At 38.6% G+C, this 18,296-nt stretch overlaps 1 protein-coding gene across 4 annotated transcripts in view; it reads right to left on the bottom strand.

The window, feature by feature from the left end:
* Positions 1 to 18,296, bottom strand: part of ADGRB3 (adhesion G protein-coupled receptor B3) — a 711,230-nt gene that overhangs the window by 347,136 nt on the left and 345,798 nt on the right. For all 4 annotated transcript variants that reach the window (XM_038554438.1, XM_038554440.1, XM_038554441.1 and 1 more), the window contains 2 exons: positions 5,494 to 5,562; positions 2,134 to 2,242 (listed from right to left, as the gene is read on the bottom strand). In XM_038554438.1, coding sequence (XP_038410366.1) covers positions 2,134 to 2,242; positions 5,494 to 5,562 — 178 coding nt within the window. The remainder of the gene's footprint in view (positions 1 to 2,133; positions 2,243 to 5,493; positions 5,563 to 18,296) is intronic.

The following is an 18,296-nucleotide window of genomic DNA, read 5'->3' as shown; positions in this document are numbered from 1 at the left end:
AGAAATCAGGAGTTGGACATTCAACTGACTGTGCCACCTGGGCACCCTTCAATCTGGTACTTTTGATTAGCAATGGCTTTTAGAATTAGATGTTAACATTTACAAAAAAGAATCAAAGAAACAATACCTCTGTGTGTTTTCCCCTTAGTCTTCCTTGTAAATTATTTTGTGAATGGACTAATCTGGCACAGCAGCCTTCGTGGGTCCTCCTCACCATAGAAGTCATAAAGCCCTTCAGAGAGTTGTTCCAGCTTGAATAACCAGCATCCCAAGGATCTCTCTAGGTTCTTCCTTCCCTGAGCTGGAAAATGCATAGCCCAATATACTATCCCTTTTTCTACAGAGTTGATCTTACTTCTCTTTGCCTAGCCATTTTTTAGAATGGACATTTAATTTGGATTTTCTCTGATTTCTGAGTTTATTCTTTGACAAAGATACTATTTTTGGTCACCTTTTCTTCTCATCACTCATTGCTTAGAGCAAGAGACAGTACACTCCATTTCTGAACCAGCACAAGCTGCTAAACACCCACTCAAAGGGAAAGTCTGGGCCTTCAAACTTCCTCAGAAGGTGGATTAAAACATAAATCTAACTGGAAGGCCTTATGATGCATGAAGATAGTAGAGTGGCATGGAAATGCCCCCATTTAAGAACTGCACTGCATAGATCTTCCTCAACTAAAGAATATTATCAGCAATTAGGTATTACCCATTGCAATTTGAGGTCATTCTGATGGAAGATATCTTAGGATCAATCACATGAGTTCCTTTAGTACTCCAATACCTTCAGAAGAAGTCAAGCATAAAGTGAACCAGCAGAAGTCTTAATCATTTATCTATATCTGTCGTATATCCCATATATCCCATGTTTGTGTGTTCTGTACTAGTTGAATGCCTCTAGTCAAACACTCCACCAAGTTAGGTTTCTTGCTGATCCAGAAATTAAAGCTTAAACATACTGAGGCAAGCCATGTTTCTCTATAGTTCAGTGGTCTTCAGGGGAAGACTACTCAGGCATGACAAATGACAGAAAACTTGAATCACAGCAACATTTGAGAAGAAACTTTTAAAGAAATGAGAAACTGTAAATCTATATCAACTCACGGGGATCCTTGAGAGGCTCATCAGTTTAGCACCTGCCTTGGGCCCAGGGCATGATCCTGGAGTCCCAGGATCAAGTCCCACATCGGGCTCCCTGCATGGAGCCTGCTTCTCCCTCTGCCTATGTTTCTGCCTCTCTCTCTCTCTCTCTCTCTCTCTCTTTCTCTCTGTCTCTCATGAATGAATAAATTTATTTTTTTAAATATTAAAAAAATCTATATCAACTCAATATATCAATATTTAAGGAGACTATTTCTTTGCTCTTGCCATGTTTTTTTACTACAAAGAGTAATCTGCCATTTGGTTAACATTGCTGCTGTTGGCTCAATGTGATTGTGGCACCGTTAAGGTGTGTGTAGGTTTTGCTTCTCTGTATAATTCCTCCATATTAGAGAGAGCTTTAAAGCCAACTAAAGGAAGAAATATAATAGACATAAAGTCTTCACTTTATGTGCTCTGACAATACAGAATCCACCACAGAGGGCTCAGAGGAATCCACTGTGCCCTGGAAGTTACTCAGGAAAACTGCACCAGCAGCAATAGCACCATGACCATGACCCTTACAGCTATTCTGAAACATTCTACAACCTATGCTGATTCAGCACATCTTTGGGACACCTACCCAGAAACTAACTTGGCATCCTCATGAATAATATATGGAACATGAAGACTCATTTAAAAAAAAACACACAAAGATATATATTACATATTTTCAACATTAGGTCAGATAGCAATGAACATTTGGCAAATGGAAAAAGCAGTGCATATTCTCCTTTACATATACATGTGCAGACATAGGGGAGATAAACACTAGGAATCCATACAAATGCATGTATGTGTGTGTGTGTTTGTGTGTGTGTAATGTATATGTGATTGGGCCTATTTAAAAATCAGACACAAATTATTCATAATACATTACTTACATATTCTTGAGGACGAGCAATGACTATTACACTTAGAAATGTATGGCGAAAATACTTGCAATTTTTTTTTAATTCAGTATGATTTGGAGGAAAAAAATCCCATTTCTTACCTACATTTCCAGTCATTAAGTATGAATTCTGAAAGTCCATCATCCCTATTCCAACAATGTGTATAAAATCTTCAATCACCTGCATTAACTCTATTGAGCCAGGATAAATCTACAAAAACAAGCAAAAATTAGAAGGAATGAAAAGCCTATATGATAGAATATATAACTGGAATAACAAAAACTACATAATGAGGTCACAAATGAGCTCAGATTTCTGTGAAGACATTTCTGCAACTGGCAGCAGTTGTATCTTTGAACCAACAGTTGAGAATGATACCAGGTGTCATACAGCAAGAACTCTGAAGGTGAAATGCTGCAGTGATTAATCCTCCATAAATTTAAGGAAACTAAAAATATCTAACAGATTGTATACTTGAAATTGCCCATCTTTACTTTTTATAGGATCCTTCCCTCGCTTAAATAACAGTACAAATACTGAAATTTGGGGGCTTTTTATAATTTTTACTTACCTATATAATGGCCACTGGAAAATAAAACCACATTAATTGTCATCATGAAGATATTTACAAACTATTAAGTTCACCACAAAGTAACTTTTGTATCTTAGGAGAAACTTTTACTTTTATAACTGTAATAGCTATTGAATGAATAATACTTTTAGCAACAATTTCAGGATCATGACAATAGCTCTGGTGTGGGTGCTTCACATGTACATATACACAGCAGATCCAACACCATGCCACCTCATACACTGCAAACGGAGGAGTTTTTGCTTAAAGACAACCTGATATTGGCTATAGTTCATAGTTTGTGGGAAGTGAGGGCCATTTAGAAGGTCATATGAGTGTTGCTATGTGTAACCTATAATGCTTCTAAAGTCAGCCTGCATTATATAACTACATTAAAGCAGAAAGTCTTTTGAAGTTAGGTTCATTTCTTTTAGCTATTCAGCCCTACTGCCCCTTGTAGCCATTTAAAAAATTAAGTAGATTACAATTGTAGTGGCTTTATCTTTACAAAGGCTAGTGCATAGGGGAAGAGACAGTCTCATCAGCAGAAAAGTACACAATCAGAGCTGGAAGGGAACCAGAATAAGAGGGAGACATGTTGGGCAGGGCAGACAGCAGGTGCAATGTGTCAAGTTTACAGGAGATTGTGGCTGTGCCCTGCTAAAATTAAGACCCTGAGAATGCATAATATAGTTACATAAATTTGAAGACATGAATAATGGCTATTATATTCAGAGATGTGTGGCATGGATACCTGTAAATTTTTTAATTTGAGGAAAATTTGGGGAGAGATGTTATTTCTTACCTAGTTTCCAGTCATTAGATATGAATTCTGAGAGTTCATCATCACCATTCCAAAAATCTGCATGAAATTTCCAACAGCTCCAAGCTTTCTGCTACTGCTGTATTTTTTTCTACTGTTTTTGTGTAGGTGTATATGAGTATGTGTCGTGCAAGGGTAAATACAAATTAAAAATAAGAGGCTTAATTCTCTCTGCTGAAAATGAGAGACTCCCTCTCCCAGCCCCACATCCTTTACCCTTTTTCTTAAAGCATTTACTTTTGAAAGCTAGTAATTGTTCTTTCTCTGTCTCTGCGCAATGTATGTAAATCTTTTTAAAAAGCTAAGTAGACTCTCCCCAGCTTAAAGACCCAGGGATGCCTTTCAGAGAGAGAAAGAGGTAATAACAAGGGGAACAGGGCCTTGATCTCTCATTTTCTATGGGAGGAGTGCTAACTTCAGCAGGCACCTTGCTCTAAGTCGCAGAACTACCTTCATGAAGATAGAAATCACTTTTTTTTTTAAATAAAGCCAGTTAACTAACAACTGGTCACCCCATTGCCAGGTGAATTTAAGATGAACTCTGTGTGGCAAATGGAATTCACCCTTTCTGCCACAAACTGGGAGACTCATTTACCATGTGGCTGCATTTATAACAAAATCTTTTAGTAAAAGCTACAAAATAGTTGTTTATTTTTTTAACTTTGAGTAGTCATCTTTATTTATATCCAAGTAGTTATCTTTAAAAAGCTATTAAGGACTATCAGTACTGAAAAATATTTAAAAGATAAGAATATAGCTAAATCAAAATCACAAATAAATAGATGGATTAGGGATTCAGGATTTTCCATTGACAATAAGTTGTACCACTACTCACTGTTCATTCAAGTTGGGACCTCACAGTAAATAATACCATCTGATGAACTACAGTCTTGTTTTAAAAAGAGTATTATACATTTGTTCTAAATATATCCATAATTAATAGTCTCCTGCATTCTGGAAAGATGTACTTAGCCTCTGCAGCTGTATTCTAGGGAAAGACACAATTTCCTTACAGTGAATGAATGAGGCTCTCCTCTAGAAAAAAGCCAAGGACAAATATATAATTCAAGCTAGCAGAAAAAGATAGATTTAGGGTCTTACACTAAGGAGTGATCTTTTTTTCTTGCTATGGCCAGAAGCACAGAATTTGTACCTTATAATGAGGTAGATCCACACTGGACTATTTTTAGATCTCCAGCATAACAGGAATAAAGGGCATGCTTTGCTCCTGAAGGCCGAGAACATGATTATAAGGGGAAAAGGGACAGATAGTTCATTTAAACCTCAGAAAATATTCTTATTTTCAAGATTGCATTGTTCTCCTGGAATTAGCAATGGTCAAGTAGAAAACTTAAAGAATTTTAATACACAGTTAAATTAAATTTCCACAGGATTTTTAAAAGCATGCTTATTCTCCCTTTCTTAGACGTTAACCCTCTTTTTCTGTAATTAAAAAAAAAAAGTGTTATTAACCATACTTATGTCAGTATAGCACAAATTGCAGTGAAAGGTATTTTAAAACAATAATTAAATCAACAAGGGCACCTGCTATACTGATCATGTAGACCAGAAAGAGAAAAAAAAGCAGAATTCAAATTTTCTTATGAGAACTCATTTTTACAACTCTTGGCTTTGAATCCAAATGCACATCTGCATATGTGATCCAGATTATACATAGTGTGGTAGTAAATGCAAATGATTTTACTTGTTATCACCCCACAGTTAGGTTTGTAATATGTGCTTTTGGATTTGTTGTTTCTCCCATAGTCTGTAGGCAGGAAAGAAAACTGGTTGGTAAGGCATATAGTTACTATACATTGATACCTCAAAGTTATGAATTACTTAAACCTGTTTAGTTTTTTTCACATTTATAATATCTTTCAGTCCACTGATCGTGAGGATAAAAGAGATCACTTATTTTCTCTAAAATTAGTATAACATAATCTAGGATGACTTTTCAAAGTCTCCTTTTATGTTCTTGAAACAGTAAGCCATTAATTTTTCACAGATTTTTTAAGCCTTACTTAGCCAATTTCATTTTAAGTATTGAAGCAGCTCCAATCTTACCTGTTGTGCATCCTCCCATTTTTCCTTGTTTTCTTCATCTAGAAGGTTGCTAACTATTTGAAAGAAGTTCTGCAAATTAAATTAGATAAAAGACTTAATGTTACATGAGGGGATATACTTTACAAAAACATTCATTTGAACTGATTGTGTGGTAATGGTATAAACAGTTTGCCATATTGCTTTCTGACCCTAAAATATTACTCTAGAAGATATCTGAGGGCCCTCTCTCAGCACCATACTTCTGGGATTTCTCTATACCTTCACATATATACCTCAGAAAACATCAGAATCGGTAAAATACTTATGTTTGCTTACAATTATAGGTTTCATTATAGTCTCTATATTGTGTTCTGTTACACTATCTTATAATTATTCCTTACAAATAAGTTTTCTTCCTTGAATACTGAAAATCCCTTGTATATGTCTAATTACAAGTTATCCAGTTAATTATGAACCATGATTGCCAGTTACACTGCTGTTCTGAAGAACACTGTAGTGAAGACATAGACTGTGGGTAAGGATGCGGCATGTGACAGACTTCCTCAGTTGGATCCTGGGTCTGTACTTCCTGGCTATTATTTTTCTTTAACTTTTCCAACTACCTATTGCAAAGATGACATGGGCTTTTCCAAGTACCTGACATAAAGCACATGGTAAGCGCTCAATAAATCCTAGCTATTTCAAATAATTATTCTTTTTTTAATATTTTATTTATTTATATGAGAAAGAAAGTGAGCAGGAGAGCATGAGCAGGATCAGGGGCAGAGGGGGAAGCAGACTCCCCACTGAGGGAGGGAGCCCAATGTGGGGCTGGATCCCAGTACTCTGGGTCATGACCTGAGATGAAGACAGATGCTTAACCCACTGAACCACCCAGGTGCCCCTCAAATAATTATTCTTTATTCTGTCTTTTGCCAGCCAGCCAAAATGGAGAGGGATGAATAGACATAGTAGCATGTCCCTATTCAAGTGCCAAATCCTCATCCTCATCCTTATGGCCTAACTGCTCAAGACCTATTGGCTTTAGTGTTTGGTTTTCCCTTTCTGTGCAAATAGGTGTGTTTGGGCACTCATGTTTCCTTTCCCACCTACACAGGGAAGACACTCAGTTCTGTTCATCCATGCAACCTCCCATTTCACACACGAGGGGTCTTTACCAGACAGAGACCTTCTTGTCCTCCCATACTATACTGTGTCTCCAAAACGCAGGAGCCAGGAGAAGAGACCAGAGTGCCTGTTGAAAACTAATAGTGACTGGGGGTCACAGGTGACCTGGGAAGTGCAAAGTGAAGCCATGGCATTTATCTTAAGCTACATGGACAGGGGTCCTTTGGTTGTGTCCTCAAAGCCCATCTCTTCTGCTTGGTTTGTAAGTAATGTACCAGGAGCACTGCCTCCTACTGATACATCAGCTCAGGACAGGAGCTCCCTGAGGGAAAAATAATCACAATTTTTTTAGACTTATCAGCCTTCCTCCCTATCTAGCTTTTCAAAAAAAGGTCTTATTTGGGGCATCTGGGTGGCTCAGTGGTTGAGCGTCTGCCTTTGGCTCAGGTCATGATCCTGGGATTAAGTCCCACATCAGGTTCCCTACAGGGAGCCTACTTCTCCCGCTGCCTATATCTCTGCCTCTCTGTGTCTCTCATGAATAAATAAATAAAATCTTTAATAATTAAAAAAAAGGATCTTTATTCAAATCCCAAAGAAAGTCACCTGGGTGAAGAAAAACAAAGCTCCTCCATTTTCTCTTCTCTTGTGTTTTGAAGCTGTGAATATCTATATTTAATTGCCCTATTTGTACTATTTATTTTCATAATTCCTGGTAATCACATGGTTGAAACATGTTTCAAGTCACAGCCTTTGCAAAAGTCACAGAATATTTTCTGCAACTCTTGAAAAAAACTGCAAGTCCTTTTTAGACCTGTTTTCAGTTGGTTTAACCTTTTCGTACTACCAGCCATTTTTTCCACTTAAAATTTCCTGGTTGGAGTGATAACATTTTAAGGGCTTAGTCCATTGAGCTGTAATTCTACCTATGGGCAGAAAGAATTAACCTTCAGAGTTCTCCAATTGCCTATGGCTGGTTAACTCAGTAGGGGACATGGTGTTAATGAGGCAAAAGTTGCAGATTTCATCCTCCTACATGCCAGTTAGCTGTGCTGAGGTCCATGACCGCGGTCTGCATCCTAACCCCTGCCAGCTTTCATACAAATGCATGCCGCCACTAACGAGAGACACCAAGAGAATGAGAAGCAATTTGTGCAAATGCATCTCTGTTTCTGAGAAAACATTTCACAAAGCATGTTTTACCAATAGTGGGTCAGTGACTCTGCGCTATACATGACGGCCAGAGAGCACACACAATTCCTTGATCAAAATGATACATTCAGAGTTCAATTTTTCTCCTTAAATTGCCAATGGGCATATACAAAAAACATAAATTACTAAAATATACATTCAACTAAGCAGAGAGTATAAGAAATGTTCTTGTATCACCTTCCAAGGCAATAAGTCAGACTTTACTAAACCAGGGTTGGGAAGTAGTACAGATTAAAGTTCTTCCTTGTCCCTGTGGATTGGAGTGGGAATGATCTGCTCTAAGACCATGCAGGCCACAGTGAGCTAAGGCTGAAAATCCAGGGAGGGGGAGGGCAGCACTTATGGGGAGACTGTCTTCCTTATTCATCAGCATATCCTCAGTACACACAATGCCTTGTCCTTGGCAGGTATTTAATAGAGTTCTCACTTAAAGGAAATAATGAAGTCACACAGCCACTACACAGCAGACTCTCGAATAAAACTCAAACCCCATTCTTTAAGCTGACCCTGCTCTCATCCCTGTACCAATTCACTTTGACATTTGCTCAAAGATCAGACTGAGAACAGAGTAGAATCAAACAGAGTAGTATTTTTTTGAGAAGGGGACATATAACATTTTAGGCCACTTGATTGAATTTTTGAGGAAAGTATGAACCAACTTCCATGGCAGCAGATGCACTGCTCCCTAGAGTTCTTCAGGAACTCTGCTAATTCTGGTAGTATCTCTCTTTTGATGACTTATGGGTCAGGTCACTTATGTCAGCCCCTGAGTTGCAACTGTCTAGAGGCTTTTGTTTTTTGTTTTTATCAGTCCTGATTTCTGTGATCTAGACTGTTCTGAAAAATTATATCCTTGGTCAAGTCTGAGTTTAGCACTGGAACAGGGCAGACCTGGTTTAAAATTTCCCCAATATTCATTAACTGTGTGGTTCTAGGCTAACGTTACTCACCTATGCCTTCCTTCTCTAACCCATAAGATAGAAATGATAGATAATGGCTGCCTACCAGAGCCATTGTGAAGCTTAGGGCTAATTCTTAGCACAGTATCTGACACGTGGTAAGTGCTCAATATATGGTGGCTTTACGATTTTATTCCCTTCATATTATCTTTTTTATGACTGGTGGCATGATTTGTATTTATGGTCACATTATGGTGAATATGTGCCTATAATGCTGCTATAGACTTTCACAGCCAGGGGTTCACTCTCCTTCCTCTTTTATTGCCTCTTCCTCTCTAAGCAGTATGTAGAGCACAGAGCTTATTCACCACTAACTTCAGAACCTGTCATTTGTTGAGGAGACAATTGTCCTTCCTAAGAAATGTACTCTGCCGGGAGGGTTTTCAATGTGGTTATTATTGGATACCCATTAGGTGAGAGGCATTGCAAAAACATTTGTTGGACACAAAGGTCAGAGGGTATGACTCTTCACTTATTCTTTGTAGGAAGTATTATGAGATTCCGTGTAGTAAATGTTATAAAGAAAAGCCATAAGTGTTTCTGCCACATTTAGCCATATGAGACTAAAAGGCCACTCTATTTTATGCAAACTGGTAACTAATTATTTGTTTTATTTTTTATTTTTTTTAAAATTTTTTTTTAATTATTTGTTTTACATCTTACTGGCTTCTGCTTGATAAATTTCTCACATACTATATAAAATTTTCTATAAATATACTAAAGAATATCTGAACATTTAGCTTTTACTGAATTCCTTGTGGGAACAGAGCTGTAGATTAAGCTAGTGATTTGAGATATCCGAGCTCCAGGAAAGAGCTGAGCTCTTCCTCTTAACCCATCAGCAAGATGTTTGGGCACTGAGAGACAAAGATAAGCCCTAAGGAATAGATTTAATAATGTAGAACTAAAAGTTGTAAGGGATCATGATAGTCTTTAAGGAATCATGGTGGTCCTGACTAGAAACACAGGAGGACCATAAAAAGGCATTAAGGCTAAACAAAAAGGCAGGGACAAGCCATTAGGATAAGGTTGCACAGACCAGGACAGGCCATTGATTACCCAGTCTGCAGCAGTTGAGAGCTGCAAGGTCATGCATGATCTAGCCCCTTCTTATTGCTCCAATTCTATCTTAAGCTATCCTACCCCAGTCTATATTGCAGGTTCATCAGACTTCTCCATTCATCCCACTCTTCTGTTTAGCCTCTGGACCTATAAAATGATGTTACCTTTCTTTGACTGTTTTACTTCCTGTTCTTTGCTCAAATAACTCTTTCTTATTCTTCACATCTACATTTACATGCAACTCCCTCAGAAGAACCTTATCAGATCACCTCCACAACAATCCTAAGTTTATAGGGTCTGCATATCCTGATTATAATCAGTGAACAATGTTATTTTTCATTTACCAATATCTCATCATTTAAAATTGACAAAAAAGAAAAATCCATGGACAAAGGAAACTTTCAGTTCACAGAAGTAATCAACCATAAAAATATGATGTAAAGGAAGTGGTTATGTAAGGGGATCTTGTGCTCTCTCCTGATAGTTGGTTTCTCCCAAGACAGGATGAATTAATATGCATCTCTGGCTCCACTCCATCTCTACATCCCTGCATAAGCAACTCATCAAAACTACCATGCCGTGACTCAAGGATGAACAATTGCACTTTACCCTAACATAAAAGAAAAGATAGTGATGCAGGCAGCCACCCAGCTGTATAGCACCCACTTAAAAGGTGACAAACATGCTGACTTATAGTTGAATCGTATAGGCTTCTTTTCAATTATATCATCATTTTTTAAATTATGATATACTTGTATGATGGTCAGTTTAGGGCCAGTTTTCCCTCTACCATCCTATAATCTGGTTTTGTTCACCCTTATGCCCTAGTATAGCATAAGGCAAGGAAAATGTAAATACTCAAATATTTCAAAGTGATTAACTACATGCCTACTGTGCAGAAGACAATGGGCTAGGCACTGAAAGAATTTTTTAAAAATCAATAAATGGCCTCCACTTAATTATCTGCCTCCTTTCAAATTCAATACCCTCTTCAGCCATGTATCAATGCCAGCAGGATCCTCACTATGTCCAGGAGAGGAGATTACTTTTACAGATAAGAAAATTGACTATGTTGAATGAATATGAGATCAAATCCTTCCTATTTAAAATGGCATACTGAAGTCTTGAGGCCACCCTAAGCATAGACACATATTTCTTGGAATAGAAGTTGTAGGGCTTAAATAATGGATTGTAAGCAGCTGTGGATATTTGACTCTGGTCCTCAGGTTTAAATCCAGCAACAACTAATAAAGAAGGCCTCCTCTTCCAAAAACACAGCTCACTCTTTGGCAAACACAGCAAGCCCTCCCTACTACTATAATTACCACTGTCCCACCCCTGGCAGAATAAATTTGGTCATAGAATGGACACTTTGTTTAACAAAAGAGCAGCATAAAGAAAGTTATAAAAATATAACCAAGTCAGCAAAGCATCATGGGCTTTGGCAAGGAAGAAGACTGGAGAAAGGAACATCAGTAGGTAAGTTTTTCAATAGCTCAAAAGAGCAATTATGAAGACACAAAGGAGAACAGTGGATATGAGAATGTGAAGGTGAGGGAAGACATGGAAAATACTACAGAAGCATGAATGTATCTATCTATCTATTGCACACCTGTTAAGTACCTAGTAGTGTTGTAAGTGCTGAGAATACCACAGTGAATAAGGAAGACACAGGAGGGTTCCTACTCTCATGGAGCCTACACTGTAGTGGATAAGTAGAAAGCAATAAATAAGCAAATAAATAAGATGATTTCAGGTCATGATACAAAAGAAAAAAAAAACAGTTTATGGGAAAAGACTGATGGGTTGGGAGGAGTGTGTGCACATTTATGCAAGACTGCTCTGGGTTGAATGTTCAGCAGGAAACATCTTTCTAATGAGGTGACATTTAAGCAGAGAACAGAATGGAAAGAAAGAGGCATCTGTGGAAAGACCTAAGGAAGAGAGTTCCAGGAAAAATGGGAAGAAAAAGTACAATTTCCCAGGGTAAAGGGGATGGTATAGATAAGTTTAAAAAAAAATTGAGAGAAAGCCAGGGTAGCTGTAGTGGTCTAAAACAGGGAGTGGATGTGCAGGAGGAGGAGAGAATATGAACACAGGATAGAAAAGATAGGCAAGAGCTCAGATAAAGGGCCTTGATCCCAGGCTATAGTTATATGGCATGAGTTTCATTAGAAATAAAAGATCTGCCTCTGGCTGCTAAGTGGAAAACAAAGTGCAGAAGAGTGAGAGGGAAAACAAGGAGGTCAGAAAGTAGTCTGTCTTGCTTATTGAAGCCGGAGATGATGGTAGCTTGGTTTAGGGAAACAATATGACATGGTGACAGACTGCACAGAAGAGAGAGTACAGCATCAAAGATCAGTCTTTGGCTCCCAGCTCAGGCAATTTAGAATGATGATGTAGTTAGCTATGCTAAATACCAAAGAGGAAATAGCAGTGTTGCAAAAGAAGACAGTTTCATTTTGTTCAGTCTGAGGATGAAGAGTGCATAATATATCTAAGAGAAGAGGCCCAGCAGGCCATTTTAACTACAGGCTGGAAGCTTAAAAGGTGAACATTTGTGAATCATTAGTTCTAGTTGAAAACTGGAGGGCAGCCCCGGTGGCGCAGCGGTTTAGCGCCGCCTGCAGCCCAGGGTGTGATCCTGGGGATCCAGGATCAAGTCCCACATCAGGCTCCTTGCATGGAGCCTGCTTCTCCCTCTGCCTGTGTCTCAGCCTCTCTCTCTCTCTCTGTGTCTCTCATGAATAAATAAATAAAATCTTAAAAAAAAAAAAAAGAAAACTGGAGCCTTTGGGGGGGTTAAAAAAAGATAATTCAGGAATAGAGCTGAATGGGATGAAGTCAAAGTTAAAGCACTGGTGACAGACTAGATAGGAAGAAGAATAAGTAAGAGAGATGGGAGATAAGAAGGTAGGAAGAGAAACAGGATTAAAAGGTGACAGAATAAAATTAATTCAGAAACAAGACACTCCACTAGGGAGATTAATCAAGAGGAGGTAGACTAAGCATTTAACAAACGTAAAAACCCAAAGAGGGTTCAAGGTGTAGTACAGTAAATCTCATGTATTTTTTCGGCCTCTAGGCACTTGGCCAACGACATATGCATGTGGAATATACAAAACCATGAACACACCCAGATTACAGATGAAGACATAGATGACATATGTTCAACCTCCTCTGATCTGACTGTGACTCTACTTCTTAGTCTTCTCTTCAAAGAAGCATACAGAAGTGAAATTGAGAAATATCACCATACAAATAATCTTGGGTTTGTCCTAAAGTATTTTTTTAAACTAACCACCCCTAAAGAATACCTGAACTTAATTTTTTTTTATAAGAAGTGAACAGACAAAATACTTCACAACAAATTAAGACATAGAATCATGATACTGTGGTTTAAATCTTTTATCTAATATATCTACCCAAACAGCACATGAACTAGCCATTGGCAATGAGAAACTATCAAGGTTCAGGAGGTCAGGAAACTATAATCCAGGATTCCCCCCTGGCAGGTTCTGGGACAAAGATATATAGGGAAGGTTTTTTCTTCTTCATCTGATCACAAATCTCACAGAAACTCTGACTCATTTTGAGAACTACATCAGAACATCGTTCCGGGAACACTGGCTGTCTTTCACACTAATCTCATTGCTCTGCCATGATGTAAGACAATTTGACCTGTAGAGTTTCTGAATCGCTCAGATGGGCAATTTTTTACTCAATGCTACCAGTCTGCCAGGCTAAGTTCAGGACCAAGGGCTCTAGCAGAAGGTAGCAAAGAGGGTGTGCTTTGAGGCTAAGGGGAAAAAAAAAAAGCCATCCAACCTTCAGTGCTTTCAGGCATGAGATAGGCACTATTCGAGAGCCCTTGTTTAAAAAGGAAAGGTGAAAAAGTTAGTGATACTTAAATGATTAAATATACTAAGGATTATTAACCAGAGGTAGCCTGGCAGAGCAGCCAAAATTATACAAACATAACTCAGTGTGGCAAAATCAGCCTCAAATCCAGACAGAGAAAAAAAAAATCCAGACAGAGGCGGCTGCTTCTTCTTCTTCTTCTTCTTCTTCTTCTTCTTCTTCTTCTTCTTCTTCTTCTTCTTCTTTCTTCTTCTCTCTCTCTTTTTACATTCTATTTCTTTATTTGAGTGAAAGAGAGAGAGAGAGAGAGAGAGAGAGAGCTCATCTGCACAAGCAAGGCAGGGAGGAGCAGAGGGAGAGGGAGAAGCAGACACCCCAGAACCCCAGAATCCTGGGATCATGACCTGCACTGAAGGCAGATGCTTAAACCAACTGAGCCACCCAGGGAGGCTGCTTCTTAAGCAAGGAATGATATAACAATCTATTACCAAAGTTTGGGCAGTCCTGGCTGATACATCGAAGAGCCAGCATCTGCAAGAAGCATGCACACATTACAAGTTTACCTGGCAACACTAAAGGCAGTGGCCATAGTAGGTCCTGTCCTGGTGTAAGACGCCTTGCACATGCCTCTTTGCTAACAGGAAATTCTCATAGTCCTTCAAGATTTGCCATCATGGGCTGATTGTGTCTACTCCAGATATGAATGCTGAAGCCCTAACCCCCAGCCCCCCAGTGCCTCAGAATATGGCTATATTTAGAGACAGAACATTTCAAGAGGTAATTAAGTTATAATGAGGCTGTTTGGGTGGAGCCTAATTCAATCTGGTAAGAGTCCTTATAAGAAGAGGAAATCAGGACACAGAGATACCAGGATCATGCACACATGGATAAAAAGGCTCTGTGAGGACACGGTGAGAAGGCAGCCAGATGCAAGCTAAGGAGATAGTTCTGGAGAAGCCAAACCTGCTGACCTCTTAATCTTAGACTGCTACCTTCAGAATTGTGAGAAAATAAAGTTCCACTGGTTAAGCCACCCACTCTGGGGTATTTGTTATGGCAGCTCTAGCAAAATAATGCATTCCCTAATAATTTTTTAAAAGAAGAATCTTCGAGGGGAGCCTGGGTGGCTCAGTTGGTTAAGCATCCCACTCTTGATTTTGGCTAAGGTCATGATCTCAGGGCCGTGGTATTGAGCCCCATGTTAGACACTATGCTCAGTAGGGAGTCTGCTTGAGATTCTCTCTCTCCCTCTCCTTCTGCCTCTCTGCTGCTCATACATTCTCTTTCTCTAAAATAAATAAATCTTTAAAAAGAAGAAAGAAAGAAGAAAGAAGAAAGAAAGAAAGAAAGAAGAAAGAAAGAAAGAAAGAAAGAAAGAAAGAAAGAAAGAAAGAAAGAAAGAAAGAAAGAAAGAAAGAAAAATCTTAGATGATAAGTGGGATCACAACAGAAAACTACCTGTATATTTTGCTAATGCAAATCCCAGTATTTCCTTGACTCCACAGGAAATAACTAGTAATTCTGAAAGGACAAAACTGTTTTTATTGTATTCTTTTAAACCCAACCTAAATAAGTTATTTACATTATATGGCATTTACCAGTTGATAAGTGGTACTACACATATTCTAAAAACTTTTTTTTGCCTCCCTTCCGCTTCCCACCTGATTGTTGCACATACTTTGCAATGTCCTCTGGAGACTGTGAGTTTCCCTCGGCTAGCAGTCATCTTCTAAAGTTTGTTCTTGGTAGGACTTAATCATATTGATTTGTGAAGCAAAATTCATTGCTTAATATCTCATCCATTTAAGGACATTATTTGGTGCCGAATTTCTTATTTTCACCTTTATAATAAGGGTGAGGTTTAAATACTACCTAGAAAGAGCTGTTAGTTGTGCAGGGCTCTCTGCCACAGAGAAACCGTGGGAAATACTCTCAGCCTGGTAAGCATTGAAAATAGTAGCCGCTTATGACTGGGAGTGATTGCCAGCTGGGAGTTGTGGTCCTGTTCACAACTTGGTTCTCACTGAGCTAGAAATCCTGGTTATTGGTGTCAGCTATTCTCTACATCCACTTCCTTTCTATCTTTAAAATGGCCTTGCAGTGTCAACCTTAAAGACTAATGCTTCTTTTCTGACTCCTATTTTCCTTGACACATTCTTTGTCCTTCTCCTCTGTAATAAGTGATTAATTAAAAAAAGAAAAAAAAGTGCCCATACCATCTTAGGCGGTGCCATGAGGAACATCTGACCTTCCTTTCTTGAAGGAGAGATACCAAAGTACATATGTGCATTGGCAGCAGGTGACTGATCCAGATGCTTCAGGTTTTTGCTCCATCAGAATTTCAGCTTCTCAGATAATCAGAACAGCTACATTTCTTGAGCTTTTACTATGCTCCGTGTATTGTGTAAATTTTACATAGATAATTTAACTATGAGGTAGGTGCTATTACCCCATATAATGGAAGAGAAAATTGAGTCATAGAGAGGTCAAGTAACTTGTCTAGCATTCCATAGCTGGTAAGTGTCAGAGATGTGACCTGAGGCTCAGAGCAGGCATTCTTAATCATCACACTCTACTGCCTTCCCTAACTCTTCTACTTATGTTCAAGGAAATTATTAATCTTCCTGGTTGCACAGTGTTCTTTAAGCAAAGGATTTCAAGGTATCAGGTTGTGTCTTGAATGCTAACGCTGTGTCATAATTCCAACCCCAAGAGTCCTTACTGGATCTTATTTAGTCTAAAGAATTAGATTATTTGAACAGATGAGGCTTATCAGTACATGATAGCATTATATTATCATAGTAATAATTGCTTCCACATTTATCAATCTAGTCTTTTGTATGCAAAAAGTAAAAGTGTCTTATACTAAAACCACAGGAAAAATAACGCCCAATATTCTCCCTGGGTGACCTGCCACAATCGATGTGCAGCAGCATGAAGGAGGTCCACAGTGTAGCATGTATGTTTGTTCATTAAGAGTTTTAGGGGAAAAGACACTTGACTTATCTGAAATCACTAACTCTACTTTAGATTTAATTCCTTGGTCAGTTAACTTTGAAAATTTTATTTAGAATATGGTTTGCATTTTAAAAAGAGACTGGAAGCTGAGGTTTGAGCTTTCTGTTGAACCTCCATGGTTGAGAAATAAATTACTAAAGCTTAGGGAATGTTTTTTTTTGTTTTTTTTGTTTTTTTTTTTTATGATAGGCATACAGTGAGAGAGAGAGAGAGACAGAGACAGAGACATAGGCAGAGGGAGAAGCAGGCCCCATGCACCGGGAGCCTGACGTGGGATTCAATCCCGGGTCTCCAGGATCGCGCCCTGGGCCAAAGGCAGGCGCTAAACCGCTGCACCACCCAGGGATCCCGCTTAGGGAATGTTTAGATGAACAAATGACTTTCAAATGTTAGGTGGTCACCTGATAGAGGGTCATGATCAACTTTTCATAACAAAATAGAAAGGAATAGAAAATACCTGAGTGTATCAAACACACTGAAGTTTTCAACTATAGTTTTTAAGATTTTATTTATCTGTTTATAAAAGACACACAGAGAGAGGCAGAGACATAGGCAGAGGTAGGCTTTCTGCGAGACGCCTGATGTGAAACTTGATTCTGAGACCTCGGGATCACAACCTGAGCCAAAGGCAGAACACTCAACCCGGTGCCCCCAGTTTTCAATTATATACAGATGTAAATTTTGTCTCCTACAGTGGATCACATCCAAAGCATTTGCAAAATATTGAGTTAGATCAACAGAAGTTTTATCAGGAAACAGAGAAATGCCTGAACAGAGATCAGTCTCTGCTTCCAGAGAGTTTGAGGGGTACAACACATGATGAGTCTTTGTGTATACTCCATGTGTGTATGCTTTCCAATGTTTTCTTTCTTTACTCCTCAAATATAAACTATCTCAAGGGTCTCTCTTTCATTCCATTAAAAGATTATTCCTCCTTTGCTGATCCACTATCATGAAAGCATGCTTTCTTCTCTCTTCACCTCTAGACCACTTCTATAGCCTCTCCATGGGGTTCTTTCCCCCAATCTTCCTTTACTCACTAATCCTCATTATCTTCCTCTGCCAGACCATCTTTCTAAAAATACCATTTACATTTCAGTAACCCCATTGATAGAGAATCAAGTCCAAACTCTTCTCCGGCCTTGACTCTCCTGTCTTTATGATCTATCTACATCTTCCAACATATATCCCATTTTCTATGAGCCTTAGTCTCTTGAATGTACCATGCTCATATCACTTCTATGTCTTTGGTTGCACAGTTTGACTACTGTATCTGTGCCCAGCTTATTTCTCCAGATTGTGTCTCAAGTCCTAACTCTCCCATGAATTCTTTTCTTACTGGTGCCCTTCAGCTTTCTGTGTTTCTAGAATTCCTAGAAGTGAGGCGTACTATACTTTATCTCTCTTCCTCATTACCACAGTTTACCCTCATCCATAAATTGGATTTTTCCTCTTTCTTTATATTGCAAGTGGCTTGAGAACAAGCCCATCTTTTACTGTTATGTTAAGAACTACAATATTAGCAATAATGGAATTATGGAGTACCCAATTAGGTGCCAGAAACTTCACAAATATTATTATGCA

This window comes from Canis lupus, chromosome 12 (genome assembly GCF_011100685.1).
Source record: "Canis lupus familiaris isolate Mischka breed German Shepherd chromosome 12, alternate assembly UU_Cfam_GSD_1.0, whole genome shotgun sequence".
NCBI classification, from domain to species: domain Eukaryota; kingdom Metazoa; phylum Chordata; class Mammalia; order Carnivora; family Canidae; genus Canis; species Canis lupus.
The sequence above is the reverse complement of the archived record's forward strand: the minus strand, read 5'-3'. Positions and strand labels throughout refer to the sequence as shown.